The sequence below is a fragment of the Pelobates fuscus genome, chromosome 3, assembly GCF_036172605.1.
Source record: "Pelobates fuscus isolate aPelFus1 chromosome 3, aPelFus1.pri, whole genome shotgun sequence".
Taxonomy (NCBI): domain Eukaryota; kingdom Metazoa; phylum Chordata; class Amphibia; order Anura; family Pelobatidae; genus Pelobates; species Pelobates fuscus.
Window position 1 is genome coordinate 69,440,483 of NC_086319.1, and position 25,375 is coordinate 69,465,857.

Consider the following 25,375-nt stretch of genomic DNA (forward strand, 5'->3'; position numbering starts at 1 on the left):
TTTGTATTTGTTTTCTGCCATTGTGGATTCAGAGAACAGTAATAAAATATAGTGATACAGGGACATTTCATATAAAACTATAGTTCTTTAAATCATTGCTGTTCAGCCAATGCTGTGTTAAAGAAATGTTCAAAGCACCTTAGAAATATATAGTGCTTTGTAGTGGTTAAGGTGCCAGGAGTGCCCTGGCACCTCCTCACCTGATATAATGTTAAAGTGAATTCAAAGTGAATTTAAAACAGGAAGCATAACTGACTTAGAGAATTTTTCCAGTTTGGCTTTCATGGACTTACATTTAAAATTCACTTAGAATTCACTTTGAATCCTAATTTTCATGAATCGCCCTGTTTGACTTCATAACTGGGGTCTTCTGTGTGCTACTTCCTGTGTCTCTGCAGCCAGAAGCTCTCAGCTCTGAGGCAAGCCTGGCAGTCCAGGGCTTAGCCTATTGGCTGAGAGAGATTAACGGAAGCTCTTATCAGCCGGTCCTGCACTGCAGAGCTTAGGTCAGGAGAGCCAACAGAAGAAGCTCCTGACTCTCCAGAGAGGCGACCGGTTGAGAGAAGCAAACTGTTAGCAAACAGTTTGACTGCTTACAATGGTAGGTGCTAGGGCACTCTTGGCGCCATAACCACTGATACATACATGGGGTCTTCCTTTAAAAATGCTGCTGTGTCTTTCAGCATTCCGACACTGAAGCAATTGTACAGTCTGACGATTGCCACAAGCAGTGTATAGGTCATTATTCCCATATTGTCCATATTGTTGTAATAGTTTGCATTTACCAGTGCAGTATATTAAAAAACAAAAATAGATCTGGTTTTATGTAATTGAGTAGCAGTATTTAAAGCGTGTATTTAAAAGTTGCATGTGCTTTTATTTTAGTATGCCAGCAATAAAGAGGATAATGTCACGGGAAGTCAACTATTTTAAAGGTGTCCTTTATCATGCTTTGCTGACAACTACAGATTTGGCACTTTGAATTATGACTGTGTTAATGCTGTGAGCAGAGAGAGAGCCTGAGGATGTAATGTTTCCAATGGGTGCTTTAGCCACCAAGCAGAAATTGATTAACACATTGGTTTTATTGTCTTGTAATATGTCCGTAATGACTAGCAAATTATTGATTAGGAACACTCACATTACTGATTACTGCAAAACGTAAGTGGGTGGGAAGGAAAGAACAGCAGGGAGCCTATTGCACACACTCACAAAACCGCACACACTATAAATATACATTTCATATAAAGCAATAGTTCTTGAAATTATAGCTGTTGAGCCAATGCTGAGTTAAAGGAATGCTCCAAGCACCATAACCACTATAGTGTGTAGTTATGGTTATGGTGCCAGGTAGGGGAAAAATAACCAAATTATATATGGTTTTTTTTTTTCCAGAACCAGTCTATGTCTAAATACATTTGGGAACTTGGTTTTGTGGACAATGGTTTACAACAGGGGTGCCCAGAAGGTAGATCCCCAGATGTTTTTAAACCATGATGCTGTGTCATTCTAAAGGCATGCAATGCATTATAGGAGTTGAAGTTCTACAACATCTGGATATCTGCCTATTAGGCACCCCTGGTTTGCAATGTATAAACTATTTATAAAACATCCCAAATGGAGCACTAAAGCAGTGCGTAAAGCTCACACATTAAAGATTAATGATGAAAAACTCAACGCAATGAGCCGTCCTGCCCAGTTTCCAGGCCTCAGCCCAATAGAATTTGCATTGGAAGGTGCTAAGAGATAATTTCAATTTAATTGCACAAATATGAAATGTGTTTCGGGTTATTACATTCCTGAAGCACATCCAGAAGCCAGAATCCCAATAAAATCAGGTGCGTCTAAAATTATGCGGACACTCTGTCATCAACAAAGCAATTAAATCATGGAATTGATAAGCAAGTGTACCAAATCATTTGACTTACGCTTCTTAAAAGAATACAAGTGAAAACATAGCATATTAAATAAAACACATTAAAAAGATGAAAAAATAAAGAATAGTAAATAGTAATAAAACAAAAGAAAAATACATTAGGGTATTAGTAAACCTATGCAAACATAGATTTGGAGGTTTAGGAACAGTCATTTTAGCCACTTAAAACCAGTGCAACAGGCAATTAACATTCTATCAAGCCATGCATTGAAAGACATTGATTCTTTAAGGCTTCAGATTTATTTCATAAATAGACGCATTTTGCTGTCACTGAGAAAAATCAATATGTAAATGCAGTACCTGAATCTCATCCACAGCTGCCAGGACGTAGGTATTGCTGTCCTTGTAGGGTATAAATATAAAGCAGACATTCTCCCAATCCGCCTTCATTTTATTAAGGGCTTTTTCCAGAGCATATTCCTTGCTGGCTTGAGAACTGATATGGCTTAAATCATCAAGGTATTTTTCAAGGCCAAGTTGTAAAACTTCCTGAAGAGAGATGCCTTCATGAGGAATGATGTTAAACCCAACCTATGGAGCGAAATAAATCACAAAGAATGACAAGCTGTAAAGCCAACGCAAGAAACTCGGATGCTATTATCCAGTGCTAATTCATCAGTTTGGAAATGGAATTCCATAAATTGTTTTCATTGGCCTCTCATTCATTGACTCTTTATAAATCTGTACATTTACCGATTTTCTATACAGCGGCAACAGAAATCAGGACTAAGCAAATACAAAACAGCTAAATGGCTTGTTTAAATTGTAAAAAAAAAATAGGTCATCAAATACAGAAAGCAGTCAAGTGGACAAAAAAGGTGATACATTTCCAGGTTAAAATGTCATCTGTTCATTAATAAACAAATCAATGGGCACAAATCAGGAGAACTTTGTAAGTTACGTCCTGTTGGGGTTCTTCAGCATTTTGGGACCCTGCTAATAAGCATGTCAAAAACGTGCTGTAAACTCTGAGAAAATGAAAGTTGCTCTATGGATCAAGGTCCACTCCAACTGCACTCAACTCTCTCCTAAGGGTTAGACTATAGCACATGCCTACATTGGGAGTTCAATAAGTGAACCCCTTGACATTCGGTCTGATAAGTCCCTTTTGGTTCAATCGTATGTTAGTTTTCAATGTATTGAAAATAAAACTAATGCATTTAGGGACAGTATCATGGATGTGAGTTATAAAGATTCCAGTACTAAAATTGCTTTCCTGCATAATACGTTTCTAATCTTAAAATGCAGGTATTGTGTAAAGCAGAAAGCAGAATGTGTGAACAAAATAGTAATTCTTAACTATCATCTATTGCAGAAAACAACTTTTAGCAATAACTAGAGTAATGTTAGAGTTCCATTTTAACGGTTCCTTCTAAATGTTAGCATTAAAATGGACGACTAGGCTAGATGTGCGCGATTCAGCCAGTCAGCAACAGTTGGTGAGACAGTTGGAGAGTCCACCTTTGAAGGTCTCTAACTGCTACCAACAAGAGAGTCCTTCAGGTTTATATATAAATACAAGATAAAATAATCACATGAGAGTGAATGGAAGGGCATCAAAATGCCAAGTCCTGCACCCAGGCCTGCCAGTCCAACAGATATTCATCATCACAAGCTTGGGACAGTAACCCAGAGTGAATTTCTATTTATTAGGACTTGCCAAAGGCTAGTGGAGAGTGGACATTTTGAGCTCTGGTACAGGGTATGTGATAGCATGCATCTTAAAAACTATATATTTTTTTACTATATTAACATAACGTATTCATAAAGTGCATGCTAAAGGATTTAAAATGTTTAGCACCCTATAAAGGAATATAGTGGCCCAGACTAGCAACTAAACACTGCTTAAAACACAAAATAAACTGTTAGCGCATACTCTTGCATATACTCTTATAAATTGTATACTTTCCCTAGTTTTCAGAAAATGTTTTTGAGGAAAAATAATATCTTCTTTAAGTTTGCCCCATCGTGCACATCAAACTCATTTTATCAATTTCAGAAGGATTCAAAACTAAGATGACCCTGCCAGGAATAGAACCTGACATACTGAGGGGTTGAATATGTTCTACAGTTAGTGCAGAGCAAATTAAGATATCTCACTAATGAATCGGTTATTTTTTAGGGTGATATTTTTTATCATTAGTTTAAACTTTGATGCAACTGTTGAATATGTGCTTCATATTCTAAATGTAATACTCAAGATTCTCTCAGTAATCTGGATTAGATATAAGATATTAACTGTTCCATATTTTGAAACTATCGAAATCTTTTTTTCAATAATACAAAGAAGCGTATTGTTATAGATAGAGATGTCTTTATCCTTATTGGAATCATGAAAACTACAGTTAAGTTAACCTTGAATTGTGGACCAAATTTCAACAATGCTGTTCTTTATGTAAAGTCGAATTTAGTATTCAAGATGTGTCCGCTGTTTAACTATCACATCCTGTGATGTCACTCACACCTGTCAGATTGGCCATTTGGAAACAGCAGGTGGTAGCATTTGAAAGAAGAATGATTTTAATATGAATTTTCCTTTGAGACTGAGTTTCTTTAACAATGATGTATCACCAGAAGTAGATATACCAATGCTGATAAATAATTAAATGGCTTTGCATCTTACTGTCATCTGGGGGAGAACACATTTCTATTACAATCTCACAGACATCTTTTTTTCTATAAGTATTAGAAAGTTGTATTCACGCAACTGCCTGTTATGCAAAAGAAAATTGAAAGCTGTTTTCTAAGTCGAAAACAATATAGAAGCCTTCCTTTCACAAAATGTGCATGCATTGTCAATCGAAGCAGTTTCAGAACATCTAAAAAAGAAAAAAAATCTTAAAAATGTACCTTGGCCTAAATGATAACTTATGCAATTGGTATCCGCTGGGCTTATGAGAGCTATATTTCTTATGATTCCATATGAGCTATCTCCACCATAACTAAACATGCCCTTCAGCAACTGCTACTGTTATTAGAATAGAAAAGAGATAAGCAAATATTTTTTTAGCAAATGTGGATTTGGCATGAACTTATATTATTATGTTAAAGAATTTCCAAGTCAGGCTTTGATTTTTGGTGTGTTTTGAAAAGCACATAGTAAAAGAGATTGGATAAAACAAAAAAAAACTATAATTTTAAATACTTCAATTACTATCCTCTGATTCTCCAATCCTGGTCCACTAATTATCATTTTAGTGACTACACAAGGGAACTGGATACTATAGGCCCCAAACAGTTGAGTTGAGAACAATCTGGAACTATATTGGCATACAGTATACAAACACGTTCAAATCACCCCATTTCACTGATTAGGGTTTACAGTCCTTAGTAATTACTAATTATTTACAAGTCACACAACTAAACTGGGTAATATTCCTGCTGTAGTGCCTGTGTAATAATGTGAGCAAGATTGAGCATCTTTGCTCCTGGATATTGAACATTTGAGAAGGTTAAAGTGGGCATGCTTTTAGAACCCTTTTAGTCACAGTATTCTAAGGCAATTGGCAGGGATTTCAAACAATCCAACATGCTTGCAGTACTTCAGAACTTTGTGTTTGCCAAAAAGTCTCAAGAAGTAATTATTTCAGATTACATTTTACAATCAGATTAAATCAAAGGCCATTAGAAACTGGAAACCAGTTACATCAAGTAACAACTCTTGAGTATTTCTTAGTGTTTAAAAGTAGATATCGTAATAACCTTCCACCAAAAATAAAGACAGTAAAATCAATTAAACCCTCAAACAAACATGGTAGATGGGATCTTCACTGCTACCATAAAACATATAGCAAATATAGCTTTCTCTTGTTATTGCTGTGTAAGATTTGATACATTCAATATAAAGAACAAGTAAAACTGAATGATAATCTATAAGCAATGATGCTTTGAGAAATGACCACATTAGGGTCATATGTTGAAAGCAAGCAAGGAAACATCCAAAGAAAAGAGAAAAGACCAGGTATGAAGATATGGGACTAAGATCCAAAGAAAAGAGAAAAGACCAGGTATGAAGATATGGGACTAAGAACAGAAAGAGCAAGAAGAAAATATTAACATGACAAATGTCAAAACATAATACCGAATAGCAGCTGGAAAGGTAAGTGCATCTGAACTAAAGGCTAGATACGTTTAAATGACCATCGTGATAAAACCCAACTCAAGTCCATTGAATAGATTCAATGCCTCCATGCCAAAAGGTAAAATACACACCTGGGAAACCTCAGTTTACATGAGAATTAATTATACATCTTTTCCAATATTTATGTTGTTTTCAAGTGCAGAAAATAGCATACAATAAAAAACAAGTTGGGAATTCAACCCATTAAGAAAAATGGAAAGCCTGACTAGAGTAGTTTGGGATGACATTGGTGGTAAAGTTGGACGTCCAACTTGCTAGGCCTTTGGCTCAAAGCTCTTTGTCATAATTATTTTACTGGAAACTGATCATCTCTGAGCATCTATGAGAAGTGTTAACGACAGATTTTGCTACATATACGGTCTTTTAGTTCTGCATGCCATCTACAATTATTTGGTTTAATACTTGCATTTGTGTCTCTACATGGTTGAAGTTCAAGCTCTTTTATTTTTTCTTTTGCAAGTCAACATGTAAGCTAAGTATACTTTTAAAAATAAAATACCGTGACTCTACTTAGCTGGTATTTAGATCAATACTTAATAGGCTCAGAATTTGGCATTCTCATCTTTACTTGTACGATGACAAAGAACCCATTATTTGTACACCTTGCAATGAGAAAACACATAATAACGCCGCAGTTTCAAAGTCGAAGAATCTTCATTCATGGCCACAGGACATCATTTCAATGTCAGAACACTGTGTGAACTCTTTATAAAAGAGCAAAAGTGACAGACTGGGCCAGATTATATGTATATGCTTCTTCAGTCAATAGGGGGTACTGATAAACACATCATTTTGATTCTCTGTTTCATATTCACTTTTCCTGACTTGCCACTCTACAGGAGCTAAATTGTATTTAAAATCTGAGTCTAGAGAAGTCAGGAATGGATTAGAACACAATGCAACAAAGCACAGTATAGGCTTTGAAACCAATTTACTGTAGCCTAGACATATTTCCGCAGTGTCTCACTGGTGCTGGGTGAGAGGTTAAAGTTATTAGTTTCTCTAAGTACTGAAGGTCACCCCTATGAAGCTTCACAAAAAGTAGTAAAACTTACCATAAAATGCCTGGGACTATTTGTCTTTAATATAATCTTAAGAGACCAGGCCAGATACAGACAAGTAAGACAGACAAAATGTTACAGTATCATAAATATGAAGAAGAAAATGAAATATGTATCGGGCAGGGAAACATTAACTCTGACACTACAAGCAGTGCGGAAGGACCCCATCCGACGACCCATCTGTTCCTAAGAATTACATTTAGAAATCATATGGAATATAGAAAATGTTCTGTCTCTATATCATAAAACCATGACACATCTGAGCTTTCATTAAAATGTTTAAAGATGGGACTTGAATAACAATCTGCCACCACTAATTAGTATTTTCAGTTTAGCATATTCACTTTCAGGCATATTGCTGTTTGCACATGGTAATTTAGGTAAACAGATAGCATCCACAGCTGCATCAATTAACACTGCTAATCAAAACTGAATTCAGGTAATTAGGCCCATTTATGCAAAAAGTCTATAATTTGGTAGGGATGAGCTGGAATCTTTGGCTATAATCGCAGAAGAAAGAGCCTATTTTCTTAAACAAATGAAAAAAAAAAACACTGTACATGTGTGAACAATATGCATAAGCAAAACTGACAAATTGAAGCTGAGTATTTAATTGCATTTTATTAGCAGAAATCTGCCATTTTTCCCTTCCAAATGTATGTAGTAGCAATTATAAATTATTTGAATGTATTTTGCGGGAGCCATGTACACATGCCAAATTACAATTGGAATTCCCTTGATAATCACCCAGTTGAACAAACAAGGCCAATATTTCTTGGAATTGGCAGATAGGACAGAATAAACTTACATTTAGTTTTATAAATCTTGATTTAAAACACTCAGCTGAGAAAAAAATAAGTAGTATTATTCCTTATACATCAGTAAAGTAAGCCGAGCTTAAAAACACGCAGTATGCATGACAAATCATTTCTTACCCATACGTGAATTATTTTAATGGTGCAGGTACTCCAGTGGAGAACAGTGCTGCTTGACATTTATATCTATAGAGCCTTTAATAGCCTTTTATAACAGCACAGCCTGATTTGATTAAGCTTTTTCTTCAACACAAACGCAGAACATACATTTTCCAGTACGAAAACAGGAATTGAATATATATTTGTCACAGTAGTATATGACAAAATGCCAATTTACTGTACCTTTTCACTCATTACGCTCCAGTGTCTTGCTTTGATCCCCGGTGTACACAAAGCTGATACAATAGACATATTGAGTTTAAACTTTTCGAGACGAGTCTTAACGGTGGTAGCTATTTTCATAGGTCCATGTGAGTCCGGATGATAAAACATTTTTGTCAACTTGTAACTTGTCTTCCATAAACTCTGCACCTGATGTCAAACATTTTTCATAAAAGGTGTTACTGTTTTATTAACATTTTTTTTTATCATAAAAGTTATCATATTTTCAATCATTTGGCTAATATTCGGCATATTAAGCCAATATTGTACTTATTTTACTCCAATACAATATATTATTTTTTGCGGGAACGCCAAAGCTGTGTTAAACATCACTATTCTAAAACTTGCTTCAATGGTTGCTACAACATATTACAGTAAATTCTCCTGCAAGACAAGTGAGTGCCATATTAAAGAAATTTTACATAAAAGCTATAAATTAGAAGTTTCTATTGTAACAATTTGAAGGCCCTAAATGTTGTTACACAAAGGCAAACGTAGCCATACCGCGGGCCTCAGATACAACCAAATATATTCCAATATTCCAATATTCAATAGCAAATCAAGCATGGTAAGTCATTAGCAGCAATAGTTCTGACTACATTTTGGTAAGGGTTTTCATCACACACAAATCTGAAGGAATAGCCCAATTAAACCAGCATTTTCTCCTCCCCAGATGTTTTAATGATTGTCGCACATGGGTCTCAGATGTGGCTCTTCCACCTCCCGAGCCCTGTCTAGGGCACAGCAGATCTGTTCATCACTGAGCGCAGTAAAGCAGTAGCTGTCACTGGACTAATATTGAAACATTTGATGCCAGAACTACTTCATCGACCCTTCCCCATAATACATGTCTCCAAAGGCTTACCTCCTCCTGCACTTCCTCTGCATTGACTTTTAGCAGTGGGCCATTCATCCATTTGTCATAACACCTGGTAAAGTGAACTACAGTGGTCCATAGTCTCTCATAAGGCTCCTTTGCTTTACAAATTTCTTGAATTTGGTGGAATGATGTTATCTGTCCAGTTTCAAGAAGCTGCTCCTCTTGATTTATTCTTGCCCTCTAAAATAGACAAAGAGTGGACTTGTTAAAGAAGTAGGCCTGATAAGACAAGATTAGTGTCATGTTAACCACAGGGTACAAATAAAACCAAGCAAAATTTCATTTTATGGAAACATTCTATCTTTTGTGTTTTGTATGCCTATAATGCAATGGTAGTAAAGAATAGCAATAGTTGACAGCCCTGTATTAGACTATGACAGTGAGAATCATTAAGGTGGTCAATACCCGTTCCAAATACAGTGACACACAAGGTTATTACCTGTAATTATCAACTATTGGGGTTGCTAAGCAGTAAAAATCTCTTATATCTTTATAAAGGTAAATTACAGTCATGAGACGTGAATTCATTGATCAAGTGATCAAAATAAGGGTTCGACTGGTTTCACAGATACTAGTGTATGACTATTTGACCAAATTAATATGGTTTGTTAATGGTAAGAATAATGGGAGAAATAGCAAATGGTGGTCACTAACCATTAAACTAAACTGACTTTTCAATTTCCTGGAGATGTCATAGAAGCTGCTTTTTTTGTGAGAGGGTGAGACAGAATTTGACTGAATATTAAAGAATCCCAGCGAAACATCACAGCCAGTTGTATAGAGAAAAATACAATAGACTATAAAGGCCAGCAAATGTTAGATAATATAATGCAATTTCAAACTATGATACATATGTTTTAATAACAATCAATGTAAACTTAGGTTGTTGCCTCTCTCTTTCAATGATAAGATGAGAGACAGACAGACAAACAGGAAGACAGACAGACAAAAAAGATAGAGAGACTGACAGACAGATTCATACATATAGACGTACATAAAAACAAGCATATACATATAATTATTTTTTTTTTTAAATAGTGCAAAACTATTAGCACTATTTGGGAGACGTAATTCCCCACAGCACTAACTAACCAGGAAGTAGCTACATAGTGCTTATAACACAAATCAGGAAACGAAGGGTATAAACAAAGTCTGTTTTCTAAAAACATTTAATGCATAAGTAATTTAAAATAGATTCTGTCTATGTAGTGTAACACTGACATAACTATTATTTTTTTTAATATTAAATGGAATATGCACAGTCTAGCATTTTACTTTGGCTTGTTTTCTTTTAACACATTAGACCACCATCAAGCCGAGTTAAATGTCTCATTATTTAAAGAGGCTTACAGAAAACAGCCACTCAGTTTGATGCATGCATCGGTACCAAAAATGAGTAAGTCACAATGTTCATTCATAATATTCCAATGCTTTTAAATGATGTTCCCCTTGTCACGCTTTTACACCTGATACCAATAAAGCTGCCGATTATTTTCCCTTTGAAATAATAATTAAAAAAAAAAATATTGTGTAGACGATGTGTTGTAATACAACAGCCAAGGTGTAATAAAACAGTTCTCATTTAAAGCATTTCTAAAACTATAGCTAAATTATAGTGGATATCTTTCCCTCTGCTTTTGTGTGCTGTATTCATTCTTTAACTGAATGATGCAGCCTGTCAAAACACAACATTCATTCAGCAGTCTCAACATCACAGCATTTTTCTGTTCTAATTATGTTGAATGCTCATTCCCATCACTTGTCTACACTTTTACATACAACACATTTTTTTTTTTTTAAAACCAACACTTTTTTTTTAAAAATATGGTGAAGCAACTTAAATATACATTAAAGAACCAAGAACACATAACAAGAGAAAATGAAAAAAAATTAAAAAAAAATACAAAAACACAAAAAATTTTAATATAAATGGCATTTAAAACAATTCAGAATGAAATCTGCATCAACCCCCAGCACAAAATCAGCAAATAATTAATAAACACAAAACAATGAATTATATTGTCTTATTTCTACGGTGATTAACCTAACGACTGTAGGTCTTACCTCTTCAATAAACTCCTGTATTTTCCCGTTGATGGTGTTGAGTTTCTGTACATAGGCACTGGCTTCTGACATCCGTTCTTTCTTCTGAAATTCTTTCACCTCAATGGCTACATCAGCTATGCGCTCAGTGAACTCCTTCTGCCATCGAGACAGCTTAAGAAGAGCTCCGTCATGCTCCCTCTGCAGTCGTGTCTCACTGACAAAATGATCGGGAGGGAGGAAAAATAAAAAAGGAGGAGGAGGTGGGTGGGAGAATTGGATTCTTCTTTTTATATACTTGAGTGAAATACTACTTTTTTTTTTTCCCCAGTGTTTGCATTTAAATTGGACGGAATAATTTAGAGCCGGCTTTTAATTTCAAATGGGTTAATCACCCTAACAAAGGTCAATCAAATTTAATCTTCACTAAAATGGCTGGAGCTTCAGTCACCTGCAGGACATATATTCTATCACATTTCAATGCATTAAAAAATGTCAGTGTTTTCACCGTGCATAGCTAATATACTAAGCCAATCCGCCATTAACATTTTTACTATAATTATTAGTTCCACTGAAACTATTACAAAGGTCATTTGTACAAATAATGCTAAAAGTGAGGTACTTTGCATCGGATGTGATACGAGCCTCTGATCGACATTCGCTTTTGATCATGTATCATACCTATAACATTAGGATAAATGACCGTACTGGGAGACATTATTGGGTATAGGTTAAAACAGCCTAAGATAAAATATCCCTGGGTGTCTAACTATAAAACAGGGAAAGAAAACTATCGTAATTCTTTAGGATTAGATAGAAAATAGAAAACAACAAAAAAGAAAATCAGATTGTTTTGTTCTATTTACCTGCTTGTAATGATGGGCATTATCCTCTCAGGCCAGGAAAAGGTATTGCCATTTAGGATAATGTCTTCTTTAGACAAAGATGCATACTCCAAAAGGAAAAAGAGATTTTCTGCAGCCACTGCTAGTTTATCCTAAGAATTAAAAGAAATGTACCTGTGATACACTGAATACACAAGCAGGGAGTGAGAGAAGTGAGAACACTCATTAACGGACTGTGTGCATGCTCGATGCCTTGTACAGAGTAAAAGCCCCATTAATGTCTCTTAGAAAGGCACAAGCCACTGTCACAATGCACGTCAACATTTCATGCCTTGAATAAAAAGAGATGGGGAGGGAGGGTGGCTTAATTTACATGAGCTTAGTTATATAATCCTATTCAAGTTCCGATGTCAATGTGCTAACTCTCTACACGGTAATGAGGGACACAAAATATAATAGGAGAACCGATACTAAAGCACAATATCGAGACCAGATTTTAACCCTATTTGCTAAACCGCTGCCACTAGATGAGAAGATAAATTAGAACTAAGACATGATAAATGAGCATTTTAAGCCTTGGTATAATAGACTTGATAACCTCAGAAAAGTGGAATAACCTATCTGTGCAATCCTATTTATAATTCAGATTGACTTATCATCTTCTAAACTAGAAATGTGACAATACAGAAAGTGTTCTTTAGCCTTCAACTTCCTACCGGCGGTATTACTATTAATATATGCTAGATCCCCCTTCTCAGTCACTGTCACCGCTGACACTCATTAAGCATTTGTCATCTTGGCATTTTCACAACATACTCTGCAGAGAGGCTGTCTGCCTCACTGAACATATCCCAATGTAATCATGGAAAGAAAACTATTGGGTACCAAACAAAATTAACTTGCTAAGGATTTTTAATATGCACTCAGACTCGTATATTGGCATCACAAAAATATTAGAATAAAAAAATAAATAAATATATGAACACTGGTGCTATTGTATATAGAAATAAATGTGTTCCAATTGGAATTCATGTGATTAAAGTAAATATGCAGTATGGATTACAAAAGGTAAAAAAGACAATAGCATCTATAGGTATATATTTCTTTAGCCAAGCTGATGAAATAATTCATGAATGCATAGTCTAATTATGGCAACAATAAATGACTGGTTATTTATCTCAGCAAATATAAATCAAAATAAAAATCACATAACCTACCTTAATCTCCAGAAGCTCAACACTTCGTAGCTTGTCTACATAGTTCTGCAGTTCCACAAGAGCAAAGGTTGATCCAGCAATGGTAGAGATCTTTGTGACAATGCCATCATACTGCTGGCAAATTTTTCGATTAAACTTCTCAGATGTGGTTGCAACTTTGTTAATTATGATATTAGTCAGCTGGCGGGTATGATCAATCATCAGCTGTAAGAAAGTCAGACGAGACATCTAATCATTGCAACCAGAGCAGATAAATTCTGTTCTTTCCTCATACGTGTCACAGATTCTATCCCTCCTGACCCTCTACACAGCCATCGACTGTCAAATTTAGATTCAGCAAGCTCCCAGCTTTTCTTTATCCTTGCCTGAGATCTGAGACTCTTGGCTATCAGCAAGACAAGCGTCACCAGCTGTCTGGGAGCAAGAAGGCAATCAGGTGAATAGTACTCTTTATCTTTCATTGCTTTCTGAGGAGTGACAAGATTGATTTGGGACCAAGAGCACATCCCTATATCAGGAACAATTACAGGGGCTTTAGGTTGCCTCTTAGTACATATGTAAAACTGCCAAGAGTAGACCTCAGCTCCTTAAGTCTTTTGTGTTTGTGTTTGTGTATGTGTATGTGTGTGTGTGTGTGTGTGTGTGTGTGCAAATCTATTAAATGTGTACATCTTTGTTGCACATAGAGCACATCATTGTTTAAAGAGACTCTTAGTGTCGAAAGGGGGGAATACATGTAGCTTATTATAATAACACTCAGGGGACATTGCTCTGCATGATATTAGTCTTAATTAGAAATGTACATTATTTTCCAAAACAGCTCCATACTAGACATTAAAATGACTTAATGGTATCATGAAAGCAATAATGTGAGAATTTCCTATGATAAACATCCAAGACGGTCATTAAATTAATTTGTCTGCTACCCTAATGATGCTTTTAAAATGCAACACCACATAACAATGAGGTGGATTTAGCTGTTAGTGGCAAGCCCTGTTCTCTAATTGTAATGTATGTTCCTACTATTCTCATGATGGTGTGACAGTGTTACTCGACAGTGTGCTGGAAGAGGCAAGGGTGAATAGCGGTATTATTTTTCCTTTAGTTTTATAAGCTTTGTTGACATTTTAATAGGAATTTTGAAAATGGAAATAGTAAATAAAACACAATTGAAAACTGAATTGTTTCTGTTATGTTGGTGTCTGAGTCATAAAAAAAACACACATGAAAGAATGTGATAAAATATATCCCTGGGACCAATGAATCATAGGCTAGCAAACCCTTTACCTTGATCCACTCGAATTTGATTAAGAGTCAGAGCCAGGCTCCAATACTTAACTAGCCTCTCTCTAGTGTCAACAGACCTTGCAATAATTTGTTATGGTACAGTGGTTAAGAGGCTAATTGGAGTGTTAACCCTTCAAGCACACAGACAATAAACTTCTTGCTCTATGCACCACCAAATGGTTATTTAATAAATGATGTGCAAAACTTGCATCTTCCAGTAAGAATTTCCAAGCATTCAGAGCTCGGTTTCTATGCACATGCCGCAGAAACATTTTCCTAAAGCTATTCAATTTGACTGCAAGGATAGGACACAGGAATACTGAAACTAATTCATTCTCCATGGCTACTGGGTTTTCACTATGCTCATTACATTGGCATTGTTAGATTGCATTAACTTAACATCCAAGCAAATAATGGCAAATCTATAGGTGTGAGGATTCATTTGTTATTACTGGCCCATAAAAGTGAATGTATTATACAGGTCACCGGCTTGTGACCAACAGAACATGCCCATTCAACATCAACATTCTCAAGTTCTCACTATTGCTATGGCGGTCATCTACTAATTAGGCTTTTTTGGTAACCCTTCATTGGAAATGAAAGACTCTCCACTTTCCATAGAGAGGTCTATCTGCATATTTCATAAAAGAGAACAGAAGACTTCCTTAATGAAAGAAGTACTTGTTTCCAGTGAGATCCGCAAATGTCAAATAATCATCACATCAACGGCAAAAATCTATATTGATGTGTTTAGTGCTGGAGCTCATTAAGAGGCCGTCACCTTCAACTATTAAAAAGTAATGACTCAATCTTGGTGTGTCCTGGTTGGGTCAGGTTGCCTTGGTTAAGATTAATCCCATGTTTTTATATTTATTTCAGACCCTTCCTGTCCCTATTCTTAAATAGGAGCCACAAGTGTGTGGAATGACCCTTTACCCTCCAATCAGGTCAGAAATCCTAGGCCTCCTTTACTTTATACTTTATTCATTACTTTCAGGTGGCACAGTTGTCACAAATCCAAAACTGGCATGCAGCACCTGCATAAAAATGCTGGTTAGAATTATTACATGTTAATATTTGGTAGAGATCATCAATTTTTACATATGTAATTATTATAAGTCTAGTCCTATACAGAATGGCTAGCTATCTACATTATAAATGTATTTATGGACTCATTCTTCTCAAATTGCCATTCCTTACATTAGGAGTTGGGAACAGGATTTGGGTCCTCCAGAAAAGGTGAATGACTGGTTCAATATATGGAGCGCAACTGGATTGCTTACTATTTGTTTAACTCATAAGGAACAGGGTTATAAAATGTTTTTTTAGGTGGTAACTTCCACCTGTGAGACTTATCTGAATGCATAGAGAGTTTTTTAAATCACTGCTGGAAACTCTACTACAATAAAGGTTCATTTTTACACTGCTGGTGGAGATGCTTAAAGCTCTACCCTTGCTGGGTTTAAATAGCTTCTCTTCTATCCAAGGTATTTCATAAACATTACTCGTTCTTGACCATTGGGCCTTGGTATTATCAGAATTTCTAGATCCCTACACTAGAGCAGAAATTAAATTAGCTGAAAGGGTGGCCTTAGCCACTTTTAGGGCGATTGCTGACTTCTGGACACTTGACAAGAACTTTGGGATGAGGATGATCTTTTGCAGGATCGATGAAGCAAGATAAATGCAAAAACTCACAGTGCAGGTTCGCGATACCTGAAAAACATATTACATCATTTGGGATCCCTGGACTTGTGAAAGTTTCCAGCCTTAATTAGGTCCCCTAATTTAATTTATTTTGCATTCACCCTCTACTTAAAAATTACTTTCTCTTCCTCCTTCCCCATTTATTTTTGTTCTCTTTTCTTACTTTTTCTTTCTCCTCCCTTTCCCCCTTTTCTATTTCCCAATGCAATTTTAACTGAGACTCGTTGTTAAGGCTTGTAACAAGGCAATGTTAGCCTGGTTACTTGCCTGGTTCCTCACTTTATTCCTCTGTTTATCCTCAGCTGAATAGTTTTTTCTCTCTTTCTTTTTTGGGTTAGTTTTTTTGTTTTTGTTTTGTTCTAGTTTTGTTCTAGTTTCTGATGATGTCTCTTGACAATTTTTCACCCTTTGGTTCATGATTTCGCTTTTCGTTACACACGAAGAGATTAATACTTATTACCTCATTATTTATTATTTTATATACATTGGAAAGCTCTGCTTTCTTTATGTGTCTTGATTTTGAGTTTATAATGTTGGGTACTGCTGATAACTTTGTATATCTCTGTTATTTTTTTTATCCTTTATTGGAATGAAAAGTTTGCAAGATAAAGAATGAAAAAAAAGGACTATTCTCATTTCAAATGAATGATCTTGTGTATTATATTTATATTTATGAGGTGATCACAAGTAAAGGCCAGCAATTCTACCAGTCAGAACATTCAAGAGGGGTATGTGGGCCTTAATATCTCTACCTCGCAAGGAAGTAGATCTTGAGACCAAATCTTGGCAGCTTCTGATTGGTAGACTTGGGGATATGTGACTATATTAGATGATTATAGCTACACATATTAAGGCACAAAGCAGATTACAATAAAGACAAATAAAATAAGGCTCTTCAAAAGATTGTTCTCATACAGCCCTTTCTACCGTAAATTAGTTTTATTTTATTGCTAGTTAATCAAATAATCTGCACAAAAACACAGCTAACACAAATTACATATAAAAAATGGACAAGGTTATAATAAAACATTTTTTTTCAAACATAATTCAAACATGACAAATCTCCTCAGATGAGCACACTTGCATTCCTCGGTGTCTGAGAATATTAGGATATGCTCATGTTAAGAAAACTTAACCAAAAATTCTAGAAATATTACAAAAATCATGGGAAGACTTAAATTCATCTGTGACCTATAGGTAGGCAATTTCATGTTTACACATAATTGAGAAAGTACATATATTTAACAAATGGTCATCCACAGGCTCAGCTGTCCACAAAATATAGTTGGTAAGCATCTGTGCCCCCACTATTTATACATTGAAGATTGGACCGTCAACTTTACTGCTGTTCAGTGTTTCTACGCACTATTGAGGATGATTATCCTTTTAAAATTGTCACTTAAAAAGCCATACCACACTTTGGAATCTGGTCTTTAAGAACAGGTTCAGCAACACCCGCCCAGTTTTTGTTGCAATGAAAAATCAATTGACAAAGTAAGTTTTTATGATCAAGTCTGTCCGAATAACATTGGTGTGTCTGCCATGATTAACTCTGTAGATTACTCCTGCTTCATTTATTGCTGTCTGGAGAGGCTATGCAATTAATAATTTTAAGATTTTAAGGCATTATTGAAAACAATACCCTATTTTCTACATATTAAAATCTCAGACATGCCCAATATACAGCATATTTCTGAAATCATCTATTGGCTTTACTTTGGTCACTCAGATCCATGACAGCTGTCATTGATCAACAGCATCAGAGGGTAGAGTTTGACAATTTTTAGGAAACAAGTGGATTTTGTTTAGTAAAAATGTGTATCTATGGGATTATGGTGTTCAACAGTGCAAAATTTTTCATTGGGTCAGAGGTTGAGTATACGAGGTTCCGTGGACAAAGCACAAAAAGTCAAGTCTAGAGTCCCAACCAGTCTAGAACCATCTTTAAACTTTACCATCAATCACTGGCAGTTCTCAGGGTAACGTGCCAATGTGGTGCAAGCACCATAGAAATTAAGTTCATGTTAACTACTGTTTATAGATTGTTTCTTCAAAGTTATCAATCATAAGTACAGGAAATTGTTCCTTATTTGCATTCATTCTGAAAGTTAAAACCTTTGTTTTTCTTTTTCTTTTTCATTTTTACAGTAAAACAATAATGCATTACACTGCTTAAATATTTAAATTTTATAAACCTAGACATATCAGTGAATTATTTAACAGGAAACATCCACCAAGGGAAATATAGCCCTACATTGGGCTTGAGAAAAAAAAAATGATCCTATCTTACTATGTCAGTACCTGATTAATCTCAGAGCAGTCCATCAGCAGCATCTCCATGGGCACATTTACTGGCAAAGAAGCGAGATCCGATGCCAGCTTTTTCATACTGTCAATTTCTCTCCCATAAACACCAAGGTTGACATCTTTGTTTATTAGCTTTTCCAATCTCTTTTCCATGAGAGGCGAAAGCTGATGGAGAAAAGGCTTGTATACCATGCAATACCTACAGTAAATAAGTAAAACTATTTTGTCTTAGAATGAATAATAAAATAGAACATATAAAAAAGTTAATATTTAGTCATATCTATAAAGATACTTTAAGCGCATGAGTGCCTCACCAGAAATATGATTATTTTCATGATGATATATGCATTTTGTGCAAAAACTAAAAGTAAAAAGAAAAACATACATCATAGCTAACCTACAAAGTAACACAAAATACTAGTGTTTCCTATATATTCCTGCTGTACTTAGCTTTCTATAAGAAGCCTTGCGTATGTACAGTGAAATTCAGTTTATGAAAAAAAAAAAAATCTACTCGTACAAGTTAATTGATGCAAAATATTAAGGATAACGTTTGTTATCCCACTTTGCGATGCTGGACTAGGCAGTAATATTGCATAAATGTTTATGACTAAATAATAATAAATTTCTATGGTTGATTATCTTTATAAATGAGCAATGCTTTGTTATTCGTATTATGCTTTAACTGCTGACTTTCTACCTTGTTTTAGCATATGGAAGTATAGCTAAAATGCACACTTAAACTGAAAAGCAATAGCATGCAAAAACAAGACAATATTAGAAAAAATATTATACATGCTTTGCAAGCTAGTAGTATTTCATCGTACCTAGACAACACTTCTTGGAACTCATTTTAATTTTGAGACAACATTTATAGCGTACACAACTGCGCACCCCATAGTGTGTATGGATCTTCCCTCACAGGTTACAACCTGAAAATTGCATAGCAATCTAATGTTTTACCGTGAATTTTGTTTTAAAACATTCTTTTAAATAAATGTTATTATTAAGCAAGTATTTATCTTAGCAACGTCAGAAGGATGAATGGTTGATATACACATAATAAAATAATAATACTAATAATAATAATAATAATATGGACTTCCTAGGAAGAGAACTTATGACTCAGAAGAGAAATCAGAAAAACAAACACTTGATTGCACATACACACACGCACACATACACACACAAACAGATATTCCTGTTTGTTACAATAGGAAAAATGACTACCTAGCAACATACTGCCTTATTACAAAGTCAAGATATTACAAAAGAGCAGCAAGAGACAGACATTCACAAAGAAATAAAATGATGCATCAAATGTGTTTGTGTTTGTGTGTGTGTGTGTGTGTGTGTGTGTGTGTTTAACAGAAACTGGGGAGCTGTTAAGCTATAACTCTATAGAATATAGGAAATCATGTTAAAATGATGTCTCTTTGAACAATGAATGTTCCAGATACTTGGGAAAGAACACAATCTGAAAGCTTCATACAGTATATGTAAATGCAGATAGCTGAAAGAATGAATCATGTGGTTTAAATCTCAGTAGAGATTATTCACTAAACACCAAATTACAGTGAACTGAACACTAAGTTTCAACATTTAAGCAAAAAAAAAAAAAAAAAAACTTAGTTTGGAAAAGAAAATTCCTGGCAGATATTTTTCGTAAAATCCCAGAACTAAGACCAACATTGTTATCATTCAATTTATTTACAAGGGCGATGAAACAAAATTATATCGCTATGTAAGCTTGCGTTCGGATGCACATCAACATGTAAAAAAATTGATTTCCTTGATAAACTGCTCAAGATTTTAAATTAGCTTTTGCTTGAGGATATTATTAACTTTAAAAATGATTGTGTGGCAATCAGATTCATCAATCTTAACTCTGCTTGAAGCTGATCACAAATAAAACCACTAAAGGGCTAACATTGCAGGATAAATAATTAATTCTCTTGAAGGTATAATTCTTGATGTTTGACTTTGACAAACATGAGCAATGTGTGTCTTTTTTCCTCTCAACTGTCCCTTATCTTTCACCAATAAAATACTTCTTGTTATTGATGGTAACAAATTATGTTAATACAGCGTAAATGTAGTACATAATATTTTGCCATTTTTATCAAACTCCTAATGGCATCCGTTTTAAGGCTAGATCGCTAGATTTTAGATGGAATCCCTGTGGTACCTTATGCTTTCGTGTTAGAAAGACAAAGGTGGCATGTCAAGGTCATTTTCTAAAGTGTGGATTGTCAGGAATTAAAAGTGAATTTGTAGTGAACTTAAAATTTTTCGCCAAACTGGTCAAACTATAAAAAGCTACCGTGTTCAGATATTGTTTCAAGTTCAGCTGCTGTAACTTAATTTGAAATTTGCGTTGACTTCCCAATTAACACTGTTGTAAATAACTGAGGATGAAGTTTCTGGTATCCTAGTAAAATGGATAAGAGTTAAAATGGTATTTTGATTTATACAAAACTTTCAAAAATATATTTTTCTATACCATTTCTTTAGAGTTCTATGTTAATCTGCAGGGTCTGCTATTTGATGAGTAATAATTCTAAAAGGTCAAAGATAACCCAATGTCTCGTGTAAAAACAACAGAAAATACTCAACAAAGTCTCAAATATTATCAATCACTTTCCTATTTAATTACCACTGCTACATTTCTGTTCATGGGGTTTCCTTCCTGGTAAAGGAGTGACAAAAAGTAGAAAAAAAAGTAATATTGATAGTTTTCACTGGAAAAGAGCAATGGTCTGAGCTGGGGAGATCATGAGTTAAAATGAAAGATTAAACAGATACAATACACAACCAAGATCAAAGAGCGCCCATCAATTCATCCTGAGAGTCAAAATCCAGCTGAGCATCCAGATCCTCGTGTGCATAATGAGAAAGGCTGACTAAAACATAAGGATTAAGTAGATGAGCTGTCTCTTGTGAATGTATGGCTGTGAGGCCCTGCTGAGCCACTTGTGAAGCCGCTATAGATTTATACACCTGCTACTGCACAGTGAAACCTACATGAGACACAACCCATGAATAAATTGTACTAATGGACGAAGCAGATAGGTTTGGTAAAATAGGAGTGCCTAATGTCTCCTCTTTCCAATGTGCAGATAATTCTATCGATCAAAAGATTTAAACGTCTGCAGATGCTACTTTTTCATTCTTAATTAGTGTATGCAAACGTCTCGCTGGTCCTCAGTTAATGGTTAAATTTTATACTTATATAAACAACACTTCCGCATTATAAAACAAAGAAAAGAAACATTTAATGTTGAGTTTGTGATTTTAAAAATGTAAAGTAGAGAAGAAATAATAGCAATGATGTAGTTTTGCTATATCTTTCGTGCATATAAAGTAGTTCTAGTTCATAAAAGTAATAACTATCTGGGTTATTCAGTAAACTGGGAAGTGTTTGGGAAGCAAAGTAAATGTAATAATTTTCAGTCAAAGCTGAGCAGGAAAATTCTCAGATCGGCTAGATCTTCAGTTCAGCTACTTTTGCTTAAAAAGAAACTAAATTGACTTAGTCTAGTATTTGCAGTTAAATAATTTTTTTAGGTTCAGGTGTTTTTTTTTTCTGTGAGGAGCAATATTTGTGAAAAATAAAGCCACAATTTTATCCTTGCAATCACAAAGGATTGCTCATTTAACTTTCACATGGAACCAAAACACATGCACCTATAGTGGAAATCCAAAAAAGCTATTTTTTTTCAGCTCAGAACCGTATGAAGAGTTGAGGACACACATTTGTACCACTTGTAGCCAGTGTAATAACAGCACAATATATTATTCATTCTCACTGCCTTTACTAATTACACTGTGCGACCTTACTCTTAACTGCTTTGTTTACCAGAGGGCCTTAATCTTATTGTAAGTATGTATGCCATGTTTTACAATTCACATTCATTCTCATTGTACCTTTGCTTGTGACTGTTCCATTTGCCAGAGAAGTTTATTCTCATATCATTTTTTTTTTTGTGCACAAAATTCTTTGCTCAGGAAATAAACCCAAACCTCATATACGTTACGTGAGTAAACAACCTCTAAAGATAAATAGCATCTAAAGCTTGTGCTACATCTAAGCAGCATTAAAAAAAACACAAGCATTGTCAAAAATGACCTGGCTCAAGACGTTTTTTTACCAACCCTATAGTCAACTCGTTTCAGCCAAAGTTGACTTTTGCCCACTGTATAAGTTAATTAAATAGTGGAAAAGAATATCAAATCCATTTGTTTACATAACGTCTATTCATCGCTTCTCTATAGAAATGGTATTCCCATTCAATGGCTACTAGAATGGACAGCACAACAAAGGATCAATGAAGCAAACATAGATAATTATATCTAATTACTTTTTTTCACCTACCTGTATTCCAATGGTACATTGCATGATGGTTAAAGTAAAGTGTATAGACATGGGTTTCCATAACTAACTAGGTGTGTTAGAGAATACATAGGGCGTACTTATCTTTGCACACGCATTGTAGAGTGTGCGTGTCCAACTAGTAACTCCTCAGGAATTAGGTTAATTCAGTCTGCTTACCATTCAAGGAAACCACTAAGAAATTAGAGTTCTTGTAGTGTTATAAAAAACTTTAAAAAGTAGTGAAAGAAATACTACTTCTCTGATCCAATGAAAAAATGTAGTCTCACATCTACCATTTGAACCGACTGTACAAGCAGAGAGATAATGTCATACTGACATAACGTACCATTTATTTTGTCTGGATAAGTAATTGGTGTCATACAGCTAATAAACATGCAAATTAAAAGAGAAATGCAACAAAACAAAGCCAACACATTTCACACATGTGATTTACAGCAAACATATAATGCATTTTACATAATTAATTAAACTTGCGAGCAGAGGAGAAATTTCAAATAAAATAAGAATTCCCAAATGTCACTAACCTGTTTGGACCATGAATGTTGTTTTCAATCACAGCTTTTATTCTTGCCTTAGCTGACAGGACAATCTCTTCATGGATTTGTACCGAGCTGATGTATTTGATTTTCAGATTATCTATAGCCTGCAGATACAAAGACCTCGATTGTTTACCTTGAAAGCTGTAATGGGCAAGAGCTAGCTAACTCTCCAGAGACTGATTTAAGAATTATTTACCTGATACTATAAATTTCAACACTTTCTCTGGAAGAGCATTTGTGACTCATTACAAAACAACAAACACAGATAGATAATAGAGTTCGGGCTATGACATTGACTTTTATGATACATTAAAACCTTTTCTTCTTAAGCGACATATTAGACTTCCGAAATCTGAAATAAAACCAGCCATATCAATGCTTGCCACGTCTTTCATACTCCTCTAATCATTGAAACATATTTTATTTCCAGTAGTGTTTACTCAAGAAAAACCTGATTATATTTGGAGTCGTATTTTGTTTACCATTTCAAAACGAAATTGGAAAAAGTGTTAGGGTTTTATTTTGCCTTTGTCTAGATTAACAAACATAAGCAAATGGAAAGATTGAACCTGAAGAACTTTGTGCCATTTTAAACATTATAATCAATGAAATACTAATTTATAGATACAAAGATAGAACTCTTCCACCCTATCCGAAAGTATAAATCATTTCAAATAACAATACAGAAACAAAGGGTTATAAAATGTAACATGAGCAGCAGAAATTTTTGAATAAAAAATACAGTATTTCCTTACTCAATATAAAAAAAATATTTTGTCGGAGGCGCATATTACTTGTGATTATGACCACTACCACTAGACAGCATTTACAAAAAAATCTCTGATGTCTATCTAATAGACTCTAATTTTTAACCAACTCTAGAAGATGATAAAACAAGTTATTACAGGTCAGTTCAAATTAGCTGCTTGACTCATACTAACATTATTCAATAATAGTCAAGCTTCCAAACCAATTGATTTAAGACAACTCTGAAAAATACAAAGTTAGGGGCGCTTAAGCACAATAACCACTGCGGTGTATTGTTGATTCAGTGTGGTAGGAAGTCAGGTTGATTTACTAGATTTCAATGCTTTTTTGAAAAATATATACCCAAAAATGCTATTTACTTATTGGAGCCTTAATATCCCCAAAAACAAAAAAACGTATTTTTAATTAAGCAAAATCTCTCTGTAGGATGACATAGAAGAGCTGATCACTAGGTGGTATTGTAGTTTCATGTACATAAAAATGGCTCAAAAAAGATCATTTCAGTCTGGAAGTTGTTTTCTGTTTTAGGAATTTTTGGGATAAATTACCCAGGAAACGGGTTCATGCTAAATATATTTAATGGGAATAAAAATGTCTCATGAATAATAATGTCAATCTACTTGCTGGCTTGGGAGAAAGGGTTACTGTTCATGGGACATTTTCCAGTTTTTTCTAGTTGGATACATTTTTTTTGTGGAGTTAATCAAGGTCCACCACTGGTGTGTAATCTTTCTTGTTATCAATTATTTGACACAAAGATATGCAATAATAAGGCGAGAGCAGGGTTTGCATTGCTCTGGAAAAGGATTCAGACAAAATAGGAGACTAAGCAAATGCAATTTGATTCAGTGCCTAAACTGTTTTCGATAAATGTAAAGGAACACTACTAAATACACCATAACTACTACAGACACTTAGAATGCTCGAAGTGCCCTGGTGCCTCCCTTCGTAAAAAGACAACTATGATGGTATTCAACAGGTGTTGGTCAAAACCTGCTGTGGATTTGGATAACCCAGCAGTGCAGGTCCAGCTCATTGGCTGAGCGCATCCA

At 34.9% G+C, this 25,375-nt stretch overlaps 1 protein-coding gene across 1 annotated transcript in view; it reads right to left on the reverse strand.

Moving 5' to 3' along the window:
- LOC134601623 (dynein axonemal heavy chain 3-like) overlaps window positions 1-25,375 on the reverse strand; it is an 875,684-nt gene that overhangs the window by 672,631 nt on the left and 177,678 nt on the right. Inside the window, exons 13-20 of the mRNA XM_063446141.1 lie at window positions 23,541-23,659; window positions 18,615-18,819; window positions 13,320-13,523; window positions 12,124-12,254; window positions 11,279-11,474; window positions 9,200-9,394; window positions 8,296-8,484; window positions 2,237-2,467 (exon numbers count right to left, since the gene is read on the reverse strand). Coding sequence (XP_063302211.1) covers window positions 2,237-2,467; window positions 8,296-8,484; window positions 9,200-9,394; window positions 11,279-11,474; window positions 12,124-12,254; window positions 13,320-13,523; window positions 18,615-18,819; window positions 23,541-23,659 — 1,470 coding nt within the window. The remainder of the gene's footprint in view (window positions 1-2,236; window positions 2,468-8,295; window positions 8,485-9,199; window positions 9,395-11,278; window positions 11,475-12,123; window positions 12,255-13,319; window positions 13,524-18,614; window positions 18,820-23,540; window positions 23,660-25,375) is intronic.